Source organism: Protopterus annectens, chromosome 4.part1 (assembly GCF_019279795.1).
Source record: "Protopterus annectens isolate FY-2018-M chromosome 4.part1, PAN1.0, whole genome shotgun sequence".
NCBI classification, from domain to species: Eukaryota; Metazoa; Chordata; order Ceratodontiformes; family Protopteridae; genus Protopterus; species Protopterus annectens.
Window position 1 is genome coordinate 544,144,522 of NC_056734.1, and position 17,580 is coordinate 544,162,101.

The following is a 17,580-nucleotide window of genomic DNA, read 5'->3' on the forward strand; positions in this document are numbered from 1 at the left end:
CATGATCACTATCATATTGACAACACACCCCTTAGAGTTGACCCAGTAGTAAGGAACTTAGGGACACAGTAATCTAGCCTTTGACCACCACATGTCTACAGTAGTGAGGAAATCATTCTGTGGTGCACAACTTATAAACAAAAGTATGGCATCTAAGTCCAAGGAAGTCATTATTCTACTGTATTCGACATTCATTAGACCTGTCATTGAGTACACTGCCCTCTTTGGTATGTACCTAACCAGGCATATCTAACAGAACGTCCATATATGTTCCTCGCCAAAAGAATATAGGGCTCAATGTCCCATGCAGACTGCCTCAAGGCTCTGGTCTCTCTATTCCATCTCATACAGGCTTTTGAGGGGAGATCTATCCCTGACATACAGGGCGTTGTCAGACCCCACTCTGATGAACCTCCCTGCATATCTGTGAAACAAACAGCACCAGAATTACACATTCTAAGGACTTGAACCTTACATGTGATATAAATACGACCTGCTGGAGAGACAGGTATGTATCCCAGAGATTTACCTTGTCTCTGGAACAGTCTTCCCATCCATGTGAAGCAGAGTTCCACCCTAACCCAATTTGAGTGCAGCTTAGACAATTGAATGGGGAATAGGAAATGTATCCCTGGTTTGGCACCTACATCTCTAATGGGCACAGGCAATCTGTAAAGGGTTCATCTCCCAGGCCCTAGCTTGTAAATGTTTCATCTCCCAAGCCCCTCCATACACTTATCAAGAGCATCAGAACTTTTCTGAGAGCAAGGATGCAATGCATGGCTAGGCTTAAAAAGGCCTTTGTGGTCATTAGCCTAGTAAACACCTGTGAACCTATGTAAGTGCAAGACCTTACAGGAGTTGAAATATATTTTTGTTTCTCCTGTTTCTAATTTTCAAAGAAATTACCCTTCCAAATCTGCTTTTGTTCGCAGGCAGTCTCACCCTCCACCTAAAGGCAAAAAGGGTTCAAGATATGTGCTTCCATTTAAGTCTACTCCAACTTCTACTTCCAAGAAACCTTGCTTTCAGGACAAGCTTGCGCTGTATTCAACAATTTCCTTCCCATTTCCCTGGTCCCTGCTAGTAGCTGGAGGAACTATGTTGGAGGGGATTTCTCCTGGTGGAGCTGGGGGTGGGAGGTTCAGCTGAATTTATCAGCCAGTAGGATTTGCTGTGTCGCCGAGATCTGTGTAGCTACCACCATTCACCACCAATTCCTCACACTGTTCTGTGTTAGCTCTAAGGTTTTGGATGAATAAGGCCCTTCTGACTGTTATTAGCCTGAAGGCTATCCTGACCTCATACTAGACCTTGTTGGACTTAGACCTCTTAGTTTCTTGTTTAGTTGTATAAGAGAGCAGTTGTCTTTAAGGGAGTTACTTTTCCTGATTTTGGCCATGAGTTTTCTTCTTTTATTGTATACCACGTGTGACGCCCATGCCCTGGCCCAGCAATCAAGGAGCCTCAATCCTCACCACTAACACCAGAGAGGTCATCTCATGTATGAAGAAAGGATAACCAATACACGCAGTAAAGTGCAATTTCCCTGAAGAGCACACAGAGGTCACAGTCAGTCTGGGGCTGGTCGCTCCCCTTGCTCTCCAGGTCCTCAATAAGACTCCCCACTGGCACAGCTATAGAGTCCTGATCTCCGCCTAGCTGGGCAAGCTAAAACCTCCAGCACCCTCTCTGTTCCACCAGTGCTTCGTGTCCTTGCCCAAGTAGCTGACACACACACACACACACACACACACACACGCACACACACTTTGAGATAAGAGGTTTATACAACCACACAAACACTTCTGGGAAAGGCTGGCACAGGTTCTCCAGCTGTGTCCCTATTACCCAGACTATACAGTTGTACCGCCTGCCAACACCCAGCTAATATTTATCAGCTACTCAAAGGCCCTTAAAAGGGTGTCCAGTTATTACTGTGCAATATTATTATCCAATTGGTAGTATAACTAAACAGGCAAGGCTTATTAGAGTGACTTGGTACAGTAATCACTATAAATATGCAATGTACTCTAGAGCTTAAATTATCTGTACACAAAACAGCCACAGTAGTTTTAAAATATTTAATAAATAAAAAACACAAGACAATACTTCTTACTACACAGTGCTAGTCAAGAGTTCAGCGATCACAGAGAAATACTTAAAATAATCCAGTAGTACAGTTCTGATATCACAGAAAAACACAGTCTAATCTTTCTAGTTCTTAGCTATTTCTAAAAGAAGTCTAAGATAAACTTACTTATAGAGCAAAGGCAGTGCTGAGTTGGATGGTCAAGACAAAAATGCTTAATAATCTCTGCTTCTCTCTGTTTAAATTGAAATTGCAGTTCTGATTCACATTACATCATTCTTCACACTTTCCTGGGTTCCCAGGGTAACAGAAACTGTATTTACATTCTTACAATCTCCTTTTGTTATCTTGCAGCTGGTCAGGAAGCAGAGCAGTAAAAATACATTTGCATGTTTAAATCTAGCAATTTAACTCTTGGTTAAAACAATAGAAAGAATGTCTTCATCTAGACCCTTCGGCACCACTGTCTACATCAAAGGGTCACCACATGCTTTACTTTGGTCAGTAGAGTGCACTGTTGTCACATGTCACATTTTTCCCAGTTCCACATGTAACACTATTTCTTTACATTTAAGACAACAAGCCTGTAGTTTACATTCATATTTACAAATGACAGAATTATCCACAAAATTCTATCTGGCTAGGCTGGCAGCCTTCGTCTATCTTCACCCATTCTTCACACCATGTTTACGTGAGGATTCCACCAGTTGGTTTTGTTTTGGGTTTATTTCTGGTAGGTATGGCAACCTCTATGCAACCATTCACATATTTATATAGTGTCTCTCTGAGTAATTCTGCATAGGTGGTTGTGGTCTCGGGGTTGGGGGGAACCTTGAATTTTGATGGATTGTAACTTATTAGAATGTAGTTTGCCTTTGAATAATTCCTATCTGATACTGGTTTAGCTGGATTGTTTTGTACTTCAAATGAGATAGCTTTGTAATCCAACCTCACAAGTGAGGATGTGACATGAAGGGTGGAGGTGGGATGCAACATTCTTCCGTGTTGGTGAGTACCAGACCCAATATGTATGAACCTTTGGTTGGAGCGTGCACTGTCTGTTCCTGGGTGTTTGTGTTTATAAAGCCAAGGAAATGTGCGTGTGAGTATGAGGCAGTGTACATTTCCCAGCCTATAGAGGAGTAGTCAGTCACCCATGAATAGGGCATTTGGTTGGATGGTGAGTGCCTGTAGTAGGTTTAGGTAAGAGCCATGATATTTGGGAGGAGAGGCTCATAGATGATGACCTGTAGCTAGCCATGATGTGGTGAGGAACCTTACCTATGGTGTCTTGCACGTGGATGAGCTTGATGGTATCATACAGTTTAACCAACCTGAAGGTATGTTTGTTGCTAACATAAACTGAAACACCTCTACTTTTGGCCTCAGTCTGTGCTGCTGTTGGTCTGAATGTGTGGAAGACATTATAGCCTTGCACTTCCGGAGAACTTTCTACAGCTTTAAACCAAGTCTTGGTCATGGCAAAGTTGTCTACATTCTCCAGAGTGAGGAATGTGTGGAGTTTTTTGTTTAGGCTCTGAGCATTGAGCAGTTACACCTTAAGGTTGCTTGTAGTCTTTTTCACTACTTTGGTAGTTTTTTTCTTTTTGGCATAGTCTAAAAAAGGCTGTAAGGGGTGAATTAATATTTTAGCCAATATCCAAAGCCTAAGGAGACAGATGCTATCCAACATTGGTCTTTTGACCATGTTCGTCACCTGCTAACAGATATTGGATCCCCTTGGAATGACACCAGAAACTAAACCAGTTATTAAAATTAATAATTTTATGTTCATACTGTGGCATCATCTGTGGTGAAAATAGAATGTTGCTCAGTGCAAGGCTCATACCTATCTGTGACACACATTCCAAAAGATCCATTAGGTCTCTGTTCATATAGTCCAGTGAGATGTGTCTCAGGTCATGTGCACCCATGTGGAGTATAACAGACTCATATTGCTACCTGGGGGTGCAGTAACTTGAGTGTGTGCATGATATTGCAAATCCTGGCTCCAGATAGGCAGCTTACAGTTATCTTTTCCTTGTCCATGTTGGTGACTGGGGCATCAGTGTGTCATACAATGGAGCCACCAATGACAAGAGTATTAAGTACAGTGTATGCTTGCCATGTGGGCTTTACACTTGGAGGATTAGGTGTAGACTTATGTGAGATGTGTTTAGTGTTGCTTTTAGTGTGTGCTTTAATGATTGCTGAGGAGCAGCTCTGCCTGTAGGTGGCTTTGTAGGTCTTTGATATTTGGGGATGTTTCTTTTAAGCACCTCAGGATAAGGGTGTGTGTGTGTGATGTAGTATGGCTTTACCTGACAACCTCATTTGTATGCAAGATTTTTGCCTCCAAGGAAGTCGTATATTTACATCTCTTGCATACTGTGTTCTTTTCTTTAATTATTAATTGGTTGTCTGACAACATAAGACAATTGCTGCGTTGACTTAGGATGCCCAAATCTACCAAACTGGCCACAGATACATTTGGAAATTGCATATCCATGTTATCTGGTCCTGTAATACAGTGGTCTGTTTAGGATAGAGGCTTTGCTTTCAACAGGGATCCTCTAGGTAATTTCTGGGGTTAAGCTCACGATATTATATAATGCTAGGATATGGTAGTGCTGCTATTCGATGCTGAAACTAGCTGCTCTAAGCTTATTTTAACACCCTGCCACGCTGTTTAACAGGTTTTGGATCTAATCCTAACTTCATAATAAGTTTTACTGTCTAGGTATTTGATACTCTACAGGGCACTGCCAACTAACAGGGCCTGTGGAGAGCTCCACACAGAGAAAAAAGCTTGAAAACTGACTCCTGTGACCTCTAGCCAATACATAACCACACGTGGAGCTTCCTCTAGTTCTCAAAACCGAGAGACCAGGTAAACACTTCATGCCACAAGATGTCTGATCCTGAAATTTCTTAATGTAAAAGAGCAGTAAAAGCAGCTCTCAAGTGCATATTAAACAACTACAAACAACTAAATTCCTGGCTAATTCACCCTTCTGCAAAGAGATTTGGAGGCACACAGCCTAGAAAAGCCAACAGAGAAATGACAATTTTTGCCACAAAATTAAATACATGCTTTAAAAAATGCTCAGAAACAGTAGTGATCACTGTATAAAGTAAGTACAAGTGCAGTTAATCAAGAAATATTCTTATCTAGCTTGGGTGGCTCTAGATGCATTTGAAACACTGGAAAAGCATTATGGAATTCTCTGTAAGTGACCAGTGTGTCTTGCAACCACATATTGAGCTTCCTCCTGTGCTTCCCAACTTGAGAACACGGTTAAACACCTTCTGCCAGAGGATGTCTGACCCTAGAATCTGTTATGTTGTATCAGTGAAGTAAATACCTTAATTATCATGTCAACTGTCCTTGTTTGTAGATAAATCTTAGGCTGTCAGTCTGCAGACTATTACAAGCCTAGCCAGTAACCAGAGTTCAGAATTAAACCCATTACCTTGTTTCTGTGAGGTAAAGACCTTAACCAGTATACTAGCCACTCCCCTTTACATAGTAATATATCCTAATTAAGCAGTTTGGTTATATACAATGTATCTGTAATACTCATTTTATTTGTTTACTTATTTGTATTTTAACATGCTTGTGTTTGATCAGTTTTGTTCTCAGCAAAGTCTTTGCTGCATGGCCCTGTTAGTGGCTCAGTAGGGTCCTGTTCCAGCCTATCATTTACAAACACAAATAAATGATTAATGCATAAATTTGCACAGGTGTTAAAAGTGCAAACCATTTTCCTACCAGGCATTGTAAACATGTAAACAAAGCAAAAATTCCCTGGAGTTGGGGGGGGGGGGGGTACAAATAATACGAGAGAAAGCATTAACAAAGAAGGTATACCATTTGCCCCCGGGTTAACAGTGTGATGTGCTAAGATGAATTAGTGTCCCAGAAATAGAAGTAATACGGATTCTTTAATTCAGATGGACTTCCAGTTAAAACCAGTTGTAAATAATCTACAGTGCCTGATGAGGTGCCTTTATATTGACAGTAACAACTTGGAGACTGCAATAATTCTACTGAACTACAGAGCTGCAGTGCAGTCTCTTCAGAGGATGTAACAAAGAATAGCAGGAATAGCAGTACAGTAGAATTTTATTTTCAGTGTGTGTCATTTTAAAGTGAGCTGCCTCATCACATTTTAAAGTTCTTACATCACTGCTTCTGTTTTGGTTACCTCCTATATCAAAAGATTGCATTGTCAGACTACTTTTTTATGATTGCATCTATGGATTACTATTGACACATTTATCTGTTTTCTTAATGTTAGTGTCTCTGGCATATTCTAGCTGTTTGTTCATTTTTGTTGCCAACATTGACTGATGGGCAGGCATCCTGCCTGTCAGAATCTGCCTACGTTTGTATGCACAGTAGCTTGAACATCAAGTGCAGTAGTGATTTTATAGCTGAACTGATGCTGCCAAGGAAGTGAATTCTTGTTACGTTACTGCTGCACTTCAGCTGATCCAGTGAGAGATCAAAAACGAAATAGGAGCAATGAAGTAGTTGCTGTTGCCGTGGCTACAAGCATTAAAACTAGATTTTGTAGCCCATCTATTGTGAAGCACTTGTTCTAGAGTTGAACTGTTTTTAGTAATGACCTTTCTTATATTTGGCTCTCTGTTGGTAGTCTTATCTCCTAAAATTATCCAGAACCCCCCCCCCCCACACACACACACATACATATATATAAAATATATATATATATATATATATATATATATATGTGTGTGTGTGTGTGTGTGTGTGTGTGTGTGTGTATATATGTATGTGTGTGTGTGTGTGTGTGTATATCTCTCTCTCTCTATATATATATATATATATATATATATATATATATATATGTATATATGTGTGTATATATATATATATATATATATATATATGTGTGTGTGTGTGTGTGTAGTACACGCACACATATATACAGAGCAATGAAAAAAGTATCTGCTCCTTCTTGAGTTATTTTTTTTTGCATATTTGTCACACTTAAATGTTTCAGATCATCAAACAAATTTAAATATTAGACAAATATTAGACAAAGATAACCCAAGTAAACACAAAATGCAGTTTTTAAGTGATGATTTTATTTATTAAAGAAAAAACTATCCAAACCTACATGGCCCTATGTGAAAAAGTAATTGCCCCCCTTGTTAAATCATGAAGTAACTGTGGTTAATCACATTTTTTGGAAAGCTGATTTCAGTTTCGCTAGCCACATCCAGGCCTGATTACTGCCAGACCTGTTGAATCAAGAGATTACTTAAATAGAACCTGTCAGGCAAAGTAAAGTAGGCCAAAAGATCCCAAAAAGGAAGACATCATGCCGTGATCTAAAGAAATTCCGGAACAGATGAGAAACAAAGTAATTGACATCTATCAGTCTGGAAAAGGTTACAAAGCCATTTCTAAAGCTTTGGGACTCCAACGAACCATGGTGAGAGCCATTATACACAAATGGAGAAAACATGGAACAATGGTGAACCTTCCCAGGAGTGCCCGGCCTACAAAAATTACCCCAAGAGCGCAGGGACGACTCATCCAAGAGGTCACAAAAGAACCCAGAACCACATCTAAAGAACTGCAGGCCTCACTTGCCTCAGTTAAAGTTAGTGTTCATGACTCAACCATAACAAAGAGACTGGGCAAAAATGGCATGCATGGCAGAGTTCCAAGGCAAAAACCACTGCTGACCAAAAAGAACATAAAGACTCGTCTCACTTTTGCCACAAAAAAATCTTGATCCTCAAGATTTTTGGGAAAATATTCTGCGGACTGATGAAGCAAACATTGAACTTTTTGGGAGGTGTGCGTCCTGTTACATCTGGCATAAAAGTAACACAGCATTTCAGAAGAACATCATCATGCCAGCAGTCAAACATGGTGGTGGTAGTGTGATGGTCTGGGGCTGCTTCTGGACCTGGATGACTTGCTTTGATTGATGGAACCAGAAATTCTGCTTTCTACCAAAAAATCCTGAAGGAGAATGTCTGGCCATCAGTTAGCGACCTCAAGCTGAAGCGCACTTGGGTCCTGCAGCAGAACAGTGATCCAAAACACACCAGCAAGTCCACCTCTGAATGACTTAAAAAAAAAAACAAAATGAAGGTTTTGGAGTGGCCTAGTCAAAGTCCGGACTTGAATCCAATTGAGATGCTGTGGCATGACCTTAAAAAGGCAGTTCATGCTTGGAAACCCTTCAATATGGCTGAATTAAAACAATTCTGCCAAGAAGAGTGGGTGAAAATTCCTCAACAGCGATGTGAAAGACTCATTGCCAGTTATCGCAAACACTTGATTGCAGTTGTTGCTGCTAAGGGTGGCACAACCATTTATTAGGTTTAGGGGCAATTACTTTTTCACATAGGGCCATGTAGGTCTGGATAGTTTGTTTTTCCCTTAATAAATAAAATCATCACTTAAAAACTGCATTTTGTGTTTACTTGGGTTATCTTTGTCAAATATTTACATTTGTTTGATGAGCTGAAACATTTAAGTGTGACAAACTTGCAAAAAAAATAAGAAATCAGGAAGGGGGCAAATACTTTTTCATTGCACTGTATGTGTGTGTATGTGTTTATATATATATATATATATATATATATATATATATATATATATATATATATAGTGTGTGTGTGTATGTGCTTTCTCATTCCCCCTCTTATGTTAAATAATCCCTTCTGCAGTTACCCTTAGAATTTTTGAGTGCACTTTCTACCCTTCAGTTCTTTGATCATATACAAATAATATATATATATAAGTATGTATGCATCTGTCTGTATGTGTGTGTGTATCTATGTATGTGTGTTTGTATATGTGTGTGTGTGTGTATATATATATATATATATATATATATATATATATATATATATATATATACTCACACACACACATCTACATACATAAATACATACACACTAACACAACACGCACACACATATTTTAAGTACTCTTCCTGTACTTTAACTCTGCATCCCTATTTTGTAATCATTTTAGACTTCTTTTTTTAAGTGCTCATTTGGTGTCTTTCTTTCAAAATGCTTATTTTCCTCTGTCTGTCCCTTTCCTGATGGATTCTTGTGCCCTGTGGTGGTGAGGTCTGACTGAGCCACCAATGCAGCTAGTCTTTGAAGGCCTTCAGTGTACATTCTTGTATTATTGACTGTCGTCTAATATTTGTACTATGTTTTTTTTAACTTAGCAGTATTTTACTTTGAATATTAACTGCCACTTTGCTACTGTCTGCATGATATTGGAGCATGCCAGGAATATACTTTACTGTATTAAAGAAATTGCCATTGTTTGAGTACATTGTAAAACTGTCAACCTGAACAGTAAATCTGTATATTTCTTGCCTTTTTTTTAATTTCTTAGTTGTTCAATGAATTAGTTCAAGAACAAGGTCCAAACCTTGACAGAACATCTGCACATGTCAGTGGAATCAAAGAACTTGCTCGCAGATTTGCTTTAACCTTTGGCCTGGATCAAATCAAAACAAGAGAAGCTGTTGCCACATTGCACAAGTAAGAATTGGAAATTAACCATACTAAAACTTAGCCTTTACAGCAAACATTATCACTGTCTGAACTTTAGTTATTTTAAGGGCAGCCTCATTTTCAAATGGGAATATGTCAGATCGTTGAAAATCGCAACCCTCAAAATTTTTGTAGCAGAGATTAAAGCACCCCCAACTACTGCTACCTAAAATTTAGTTGCACAAAAATTGTGTGCTATAATTTGCAATGAATTGGTATATGTATTTTTCTGTTTTACAGATGCTGCTGCAACAGTGTGTGGTTGTTTTATAAATTGTTAAATTTTCTTAATAGAGGCTGCCGTGCTTCATGTTGCAGGCAGCACTGCCTTCCAAATGTAATTTTATAGGGGTATAAAAATGCCATGTGATAAGTGGCTTGTTCAGTGTGATTGTGTCTTGTCTCTCCATCAACTTACTAAGCACTGTAATCTACCTCTTGATGATCAGCATTGGTATTTTTTTCTTTTCTTTTCCAGTCTCATCTTCTTTCCCCAGTTATTTTTTCTTTCATTTAGTGGCTTCCTGTGACACAGTATTTAAAGGGACATTTAAATGTTAGGCCTGAAAGGGCAGCTGACTTGTGCTGGCTTTTCAAACTCATAACTACAGTGTGGTAAGATCTATTGAGAGGAGCTCCATCCATGTCAGCAGAGAAAACTTTCCAAAATTACTAGCCCCTTCCCCCTTTTACTGATAATGCTATGGCTTCCACTCCTGATGTCCTTTGCTATACAGCTGTCACATTGTAGAAGCAGCTCCAAGGTACTGTTTGTAATTTTATATTCTAAGTAGTTTTTCCAATGTTGTAGGTTCTTCAGTATTTTTTCAGCCATATTCTCATCCTGTTATCCCCTTATGTTCAATGTAGGTCACATAATTGCCTTTTTGAATGATTTTTCTCCCTCCATTTTCCCCTTCCTGGGGTCTTAAGACCTTCCTATTTCATTGCCATTCTTTCCTTATTATAATTGTTGCTGTGTGATTTTTTTTTAACCCATTTGTTTTTTATTAGTGTAAGTTGTTTTTGCTCTGCTTGACTTTTTAGTGTCAGCTAATTAAAATGGATAGCAAGTCATTTACTAACTGGTAGTGCTATCATAAAATTCCTCCAGAAGACTAGCATCCTTTCTGCTTATGTTACATAAGAAAAGGGAATGATGATTTTGTATATGGCATTTGTAAAGACTTCAGCCCCCGCCTCCCAACATACACACACCCACCGCTACAGAACAGAAATGCTTTGAAATTAAAAAATTGATTGCTTCTTGTCTCTAGTGACGGTGACAGCTGAGTCTTGTGTTTGTTGACAGTGGTTGCTTTCAGTCTGGCACAAGCAAAAACTGAAACCCATCTTGCCTATGAAGGCTTCAGTCGTTTCCTGTGGAACAGTTGCATGAAAAGCTTGAAAGTCTGTCAGGGCCTGGATCTTTTTGACTTTGCAGCTTCTGAGGTGGGCTTCCATGCAACTCTGTACAGTTTTGACTGCATTCATGCCTTTTTCAAATGTTCAGACACATGCCTGCACTGAATGGGGTGCTGGAGGTACTCATTTCTCATGATGGATCTTAGAAACATTGTCCTAGATACCCAGTTCAAGGGGAGAGTGATTTTTTTTTTTCAACTGGTCTTTTTCTATGGTTTGGTAGATGGCCTAGTAAAAGCACTGTGCTATACTTTCTGTTTTGGTACAGTCCTACCCAATTGCAGAAAGAAGCAGAAGCTTCTTCTTTGCCAGAGGACGGCATGTAAGCATCAGGCAGTCTTAGTCTTGCTTCTTATGGGGACTGCTCTGCTAAGAGTAGTAGTCCACCAGTCCCAACAGATGTTCTTCGTGTTTCACTGTTGCAGTCATCACATTTGGGTTATCTGCCTGCAGGTAGCCCTCAGCCGTCCTGAATACCAGAGTCTTCAAATTTCTGCGTCGGATGCTGTCGCTTCTTCCATGACGTCAGGGGTATAAAACATGCAGCCGATGCCATTACATCAGTCTTTCTTGCCATGCTGTGCCCAAAGCAGAAGCAGTCCGCAAGTGCCGGTCAGCCAACTCCTGAAATTTTCATTTTCAAGTTTCAGACCTGAAGTCTTCAAAAAGAATAAGTACCCTGTTGGGGATCCTTTTTTCTTGTTCTAACCGATGTCAGAAAAAATTAACAATTGTCTTACCTGTGGAAAACAAATACCTCATAAAGATTTTCATTCTTACTGCCTCACCTGTCTAGGCCCAGACCATGACGTCCTTCGCTGCCAGTTTTGTGCCTTGTTCAACGCTTGCACTATTTGTTGTCGGGCTATTTTTGTAGCTAAATACTTTCGTTCTCGATCTCTGTACTCTGAAATGGCTTAATTAAGCCATGCGACTACTGATCTTCCAAAAAACGTAAGGGTAAAGACAGAGACAGACCGCATAGGTCCAAAGCTGCCGCCGACGCTTCTGTTAAGCTAGTCGCCGGCCTGCCGGTACTCAAGTGAGGCGCTTTCGCAGCCCCTGATACCCGCTACTACAGATTCGCAGGCCTCTACTGAGACCCATTTGGAGTCAGGTATGCTGTGAGATGCTTCTTCGACTATGGAACCTGCGGATGTCTCCGCCTTGGATGGGTCCGGAGCCACTGTGCCGGCAACGGCTTCTGAGGGTGTATTCAGGCTTACCGACTTTCATATTAAACCGATGACTTCGTTTCAAGCTCGAAATACTGAATTCCTCATGCCTAAAGCTCGCACTACGCCTAGAAAACCGACGACCAAACCGCATACTCAGGCCCATATGCCTCAAAAACAAATGATTAGAATGGCTGAAGACCTTATTACCTTATTTAGGGGAAGCCAGCCTTCCCCCTTTAAGAGACCTAGAACTGATTTTCCTACTGGCTCTTCTGATCAGGAATCTGATATCTGTGTTCCTTCTGACTACCAGGATTTACCCTTATCTACTTATGAGGATTCTGATGCAGAGGATTCCATTCCTTCTGCTTCCCCCCAGAAGATTTTTCTTTTGGTGAAACCTTGCATACCCTTGGGGAGCATTTCCGGTGGGAAAGCTAGGATTATTCAGAGTCCAAAAAGAGACTTAGGGAATTTTTAAACCTGCCTCAACACAGGCCTCTAGCTATCCCTTCTGTTCTGGAGAGTGTAGATGTTTTCTTGGAATCCAGCCTTATCCCAGACACCTTGCTCCAGCTCCCAGGAAACCTGACAGGTACTACAAAGTACCTGGCTCTCACAAATTCCTCTTCAAAAATCCCACTGTGGATCCAGAGACCATTTCCCAAGGACCAAAAGGCATTAAGGCTACTACTGCCAAAAATCCTACCCCTTCTGATAGGGACTGTATAGCTTTAGACAGAAGGGGTAAGAAGGTATACACTTCTGCTACTTTGGTCATTAGGGCTTTTAAATTGCCAGTTTCATATTTTAAAGTATCAGCAGCATATTATGGGACTATTAAAACAGAAAATTATGTTGATTCCTGATTGTGCTGAACACAGAGAGTTGCAAGAGTTAATGCATTCTGTTGAACAAGTTGGTAAGCCTACTTTGCAGTGTGGTGTTGATGCTTTGGAAGCATCTTGCAGGGCTGCTGTCACTGGGTATGTACTTAGAAGGCATGCCTGGCTTAAGGAACAAAACTTGCCAGATCATGTTAAAGCTAAATTACTGGATGCACACTTAAACCAAGACCGCCCTTTTGGCAACAAAGCAGAAGTTGTCCTCAAAAGGATGGAGGAAAAAGCTAAATCTATGCAAACTGTTAAAAAGATTTCTTACAAGTACAGCCTCCTAGATTCAGTAGGCATTGGCCTTCAAAGAACTGGTCTCTTCCATTCCCTTCCAGGCCTTCTCAGTCCAAAATCAGGAGCAGCAGACCACCAAGACTTCAGTCTCAGGCTGTACACAGATCTAAGCAGTGGGGAGCTCCCACTTCCAAAGCAGGGAGTAGTAAGCCCTCCCCCCTTTGGAAAAATGGCACAATGACTTATCCTTAACTCTTCCAAGCCCTGCTCAACTACTGGCTCCCCTAGGAGGAAAGCTCACCCTGCATGCAAAAAACTGGGAACTCGTTACCCAGGACAAATGGGTTTTAGACATAGTTTCCTTAGGATACGGATTCCACTTCCACTCATTACCAACCCTAAGTGGATGGCCAGCCCCCCCCCCCCCAAATCAGTGGGTGGAGGCCCAAAAACAAGTGCTTTCTCTCCTCAGTATCAGGGCTATTCATCCTGCCCAGCAGAACAAAAGGGACAAGGTTTTTATTTGACTGTTCCCAGTTCCCAGAAAACAAAACACCTGGCGTCCTATCCTGGACCTGTCTATTCTCAACACCTTTCTGGGGGTTCCAAAATTCAAAATGTTAACTCCTCAACAGCTTCTTCCTATGCTAGCCAAGGATGCCTGACTGGCAACCCTTGACTTAAAGAAAGATTACCTGCACATCCCAATAAGGGAATCCTGCAAGACAATACCTACGTTTCAGGGCGGGCTCCATGCAGTATCAGTTCTCTGCACTTCCCTTTGGCTTATCTACTGTGCCAGGGGTATTCACAAAATGCCTAGCTGCAGCTATTGCCTTTTGCAAGCAGAGAAATATTCAGATTTACCCATACTTGCACGATTACCTGATTCAGGCAGAAAGCCAGGACTTGCTATTACAGCACCTGGCATTTGTAGAGAGACTTCTGACCTCACTGGGTACACCATCAACGAGAAGAAATCACACCTAGTACCCTGCCAACAGATTGTATTATTGGGAGCAAGCTTGAGCACAACTTCCCAGATGGCATTCCTCACTCCAGAGAAACAAGATTATTTAACAACCTATTTCAGCCTACTGGCCACAAAAACGCAGCTCTCTGCATGAAAGATCTTGCAAGCCCTGGGGTTCATGGCCTCTTGCATTTTGTTAATTCCATATGCAAGACTGCATATGAGGAAACTCAATGGTATCTGAACAGTCTATGGTGTCAACATTCTCAGGACCTAGAAACAATGATTCCTAGCATTCCTTGTCTAAGGCAGAGTTCCTTTGGTGGGCATAGGCCTGCTACCACAACAAGGGACTCCCTTTCACTCTACCCCTTGCCGCCCAAACCCTAACAACAGATGCATCAGAATATGCATGGGGGCTTACATGGCAGGGCAGTGCATTCAGGGCAAATGGACCCCAAAACAGATGCACCTGCATATCAATCAAAAAGAAATGTTAGCTGTATAGAATTCTCTGACAGCCTTCAAAGACCTTATTCTTCCAGGACAACTACTGGTAATGACAGACAACACCACAGTTATTTGTTACATAAACAAGTAGGGGGAACCCATTCCTATCCCCTCTGCAGACTAACCATGGCTATGTGGAACATAGCCTTGAGCAGCCAAGTGAACCTGCAAGCTCAATTCCTGCCAGGAAAACTAAATTAATTGGCAGACTACCTAAGCAGAAATCTCATAGACCCACATGAATGGAAACTGGAACCCAAAATATTCAAGCTCTTGAGGAACGAATGGGGGACACCAGAGGTAGACCTGTTTGCCTCCCCTCAGAACTACCAATTGAACAAATTCTGCACCAGAACTCCCTACAGTCAAGCTTGGAAAGTGGATGCCCTGTCCTTTTCCTGGGAAAGCCTCTCAATTTATGCCTTCCCCCCTCTGCCTCTCCACTCGAAGGTTCTGCTAAAGATCAAACAGGACAAGCCGTGGACAATACTGATTGCCCCAGACTGGCCACGCCAGCACTGGTATCCCCTTTTGTGCAGTCTGACAGGGCTACAACCATGGCATTTGCCACGGACCCCCTCCGTGCTATCCTAGCAAGCGGGCTGGATTCTGCACCCTCAGCTTCAAACCCTGAACCTTGCAGCCTGGCTAATTCCCTGAGCTCACCCCTAGCAACCCTCAGCAAGCAGGTGTTGGATGTCATTCTTGAGGCAAGGACGCCTAGTAGTAGAAAATCCTATTCAGAAAAGTGGAGAAGATACTGTTCCTGGAGCCAGGCTCAGGGGAGGGGCACAATGGTGCCCAGCTTACCCCATGTTCTAGATTATTTAACAGAAATACTGCACAAGGGCCTATCTTTCTCTTCAACTAAAATTCATGCCTCTGCCATTTCAGCTCATTATAATACTGAGCCACCCCTCTTCTCTTATTCCCTGCTAAAGCAATTCCTTAGAGGGGCCAAAAATGTAAGACCCCCCAGGAGAGCTCCCAGTCCACCCTGGGACCTTAACTTTGTATTGGAAAAACTTACTCTTCCACCCTTCGAATCAGCTGCTACAGCAGAACTGAAATTCCTTTCCTGGTAAACAGCCTTACTTCTAGCCACCACTTCAGCAAGAAGAGTGTCTGAACTGCAGGCCCTCATGGGAGTGGAACCCTTCATTATCTTCCATGCGGACAGGGTTTCCTTCAGGATTAATCCATCCTTTATGCCCAAGGTGGTGTCTAGTGTGGCTCTAAACCAGCCCATTCATTGCCTACCTTTTTCCCTAATCCTCAAAATAAGGGGGAAAGGGTACTGCATTCTCTGGATGTGCACAGACAGCTTAGATTCTACTTGGACAGAACTAAGCCTCTCAGAAATTCTGACCAGCTGCTAGTTAGCTTTGCTGCAGGGGCAGAGAGGAAGACCATTTCAAAGCAAACCGTTTCCAAATGGATAGCCCATTGCATCCATTTCTGTTACAAACACCATGGAAAACCTACACCACAGGGGATAAGATCACATTCCACCAGGGCTGCATCTACCTCTGCAGCATTTCTCAGAGGAGTCCCTACCAGGGACATCCTGGAAGCTGCCACCTGGAGGCTCTGTACATACTTTCACCAAGCATTACCACCTGCCTATCTTTTCTAAATCCAGAGTTGGATTTGCCACAGCAGTCTTACAGGGCCCGATTGCTTGCCCCAATGGTCTTTAAAGGAGTACAACAGGTTTCTCTAATGTATTCCTCAACTTCACGGCCCTTTTCCTCCCTATTTACATTGTCCTTTGTAAAGCAACAACAATAAAGCATTTACAATTTTTATAATTCCCCTTACTTCTGTAACAGAAGCCTACCTTCTCATATTGTGATGGTTTCACTTACAAAATGATTCTCTCACGTTTGAATAAAGCTTGCTGGAGTCGCCCAATTACTGACATCATCGAGGCCAGGCAGTGCAGGTATTTTTTTTTTTTTTTTTTTTTTAATCAGTTCCCTCCCCCAAAGTGACATCACCACAGCCGTCATCTGATTCTAACTAAAATAATAAGACCCACCCATTCTGTAATGTCATGGCTCCCTTGTCCTTTCCCCAGCCTGAGTGCTGTTCATTTTATTCAGTAGTCATGTAGTAACACCGATGTTTGGAAACACAGAAATTTGGTATGCATACTTGTACATTCTGCACAGCAAATGATGCTTAGGTGGTGTATCGCTTGCATACTTCTCTGTTGTATTTGCACCAGATACTGCTAGTGTGCAGTGCGGGAATAGAAAGATTAAAACATTACCCTGATATCAGAGGTGGCAGTGCAACATATTCATAGTGGCTTAACATGAGAGTAGCTCTAAGCAAGCACCATGTGAAACCTGAACAAGCACCTAGAATTATTCAGTGCAGCTTCCATACCTTAAGTCTGAAAATGAATTCACATACTCGCATGAACAGGAGTAGCTGCATATTGATGGCTAAAGGTGTATGAGCATGTCGGGTGGTTACTACACTGCAAAACTGGTATGTAATGGTGGAGATATTTGGAAGGCATGAGCAAACACATCAGTATATTAAAGCCATAACATTATTGAACTGGAGACTGGCAAATAGATTTAGTAAGGGATTTTGTCCATGCACAAATATTTCAACAGTGATTCTTTGCAGTGGCATCCATTATCTGATTCAAGGTAAGTTAACTTTGATGTCCTTTATTTAAAAAAAAAAATC

General features: G+C 41.4%; 1 protein-coding gene across 1 annotated transcript in view; it reads left to right on the plus strand.

Annotated features, from left to right (window-relative positions):
• The window catches only part of STAG1 (stromal antigen 1), a 2,620,144-nt gene that overhangs the window by 2,090,464 nt on the left and 512,100 nt on the right, over nt 1-17,580 (plus strand). Inside the window, exon 24 of the mRNA XM_044070350.1 lies at nt 9,498-9,646. Within this exon, the coding sequence (XP_043926285.1) occupies nt 9,498-9,646 (149 nt within the window). The remainder of the gene's footprint in view (nt 1-9,497; nt 9,647-17,580) is intronic.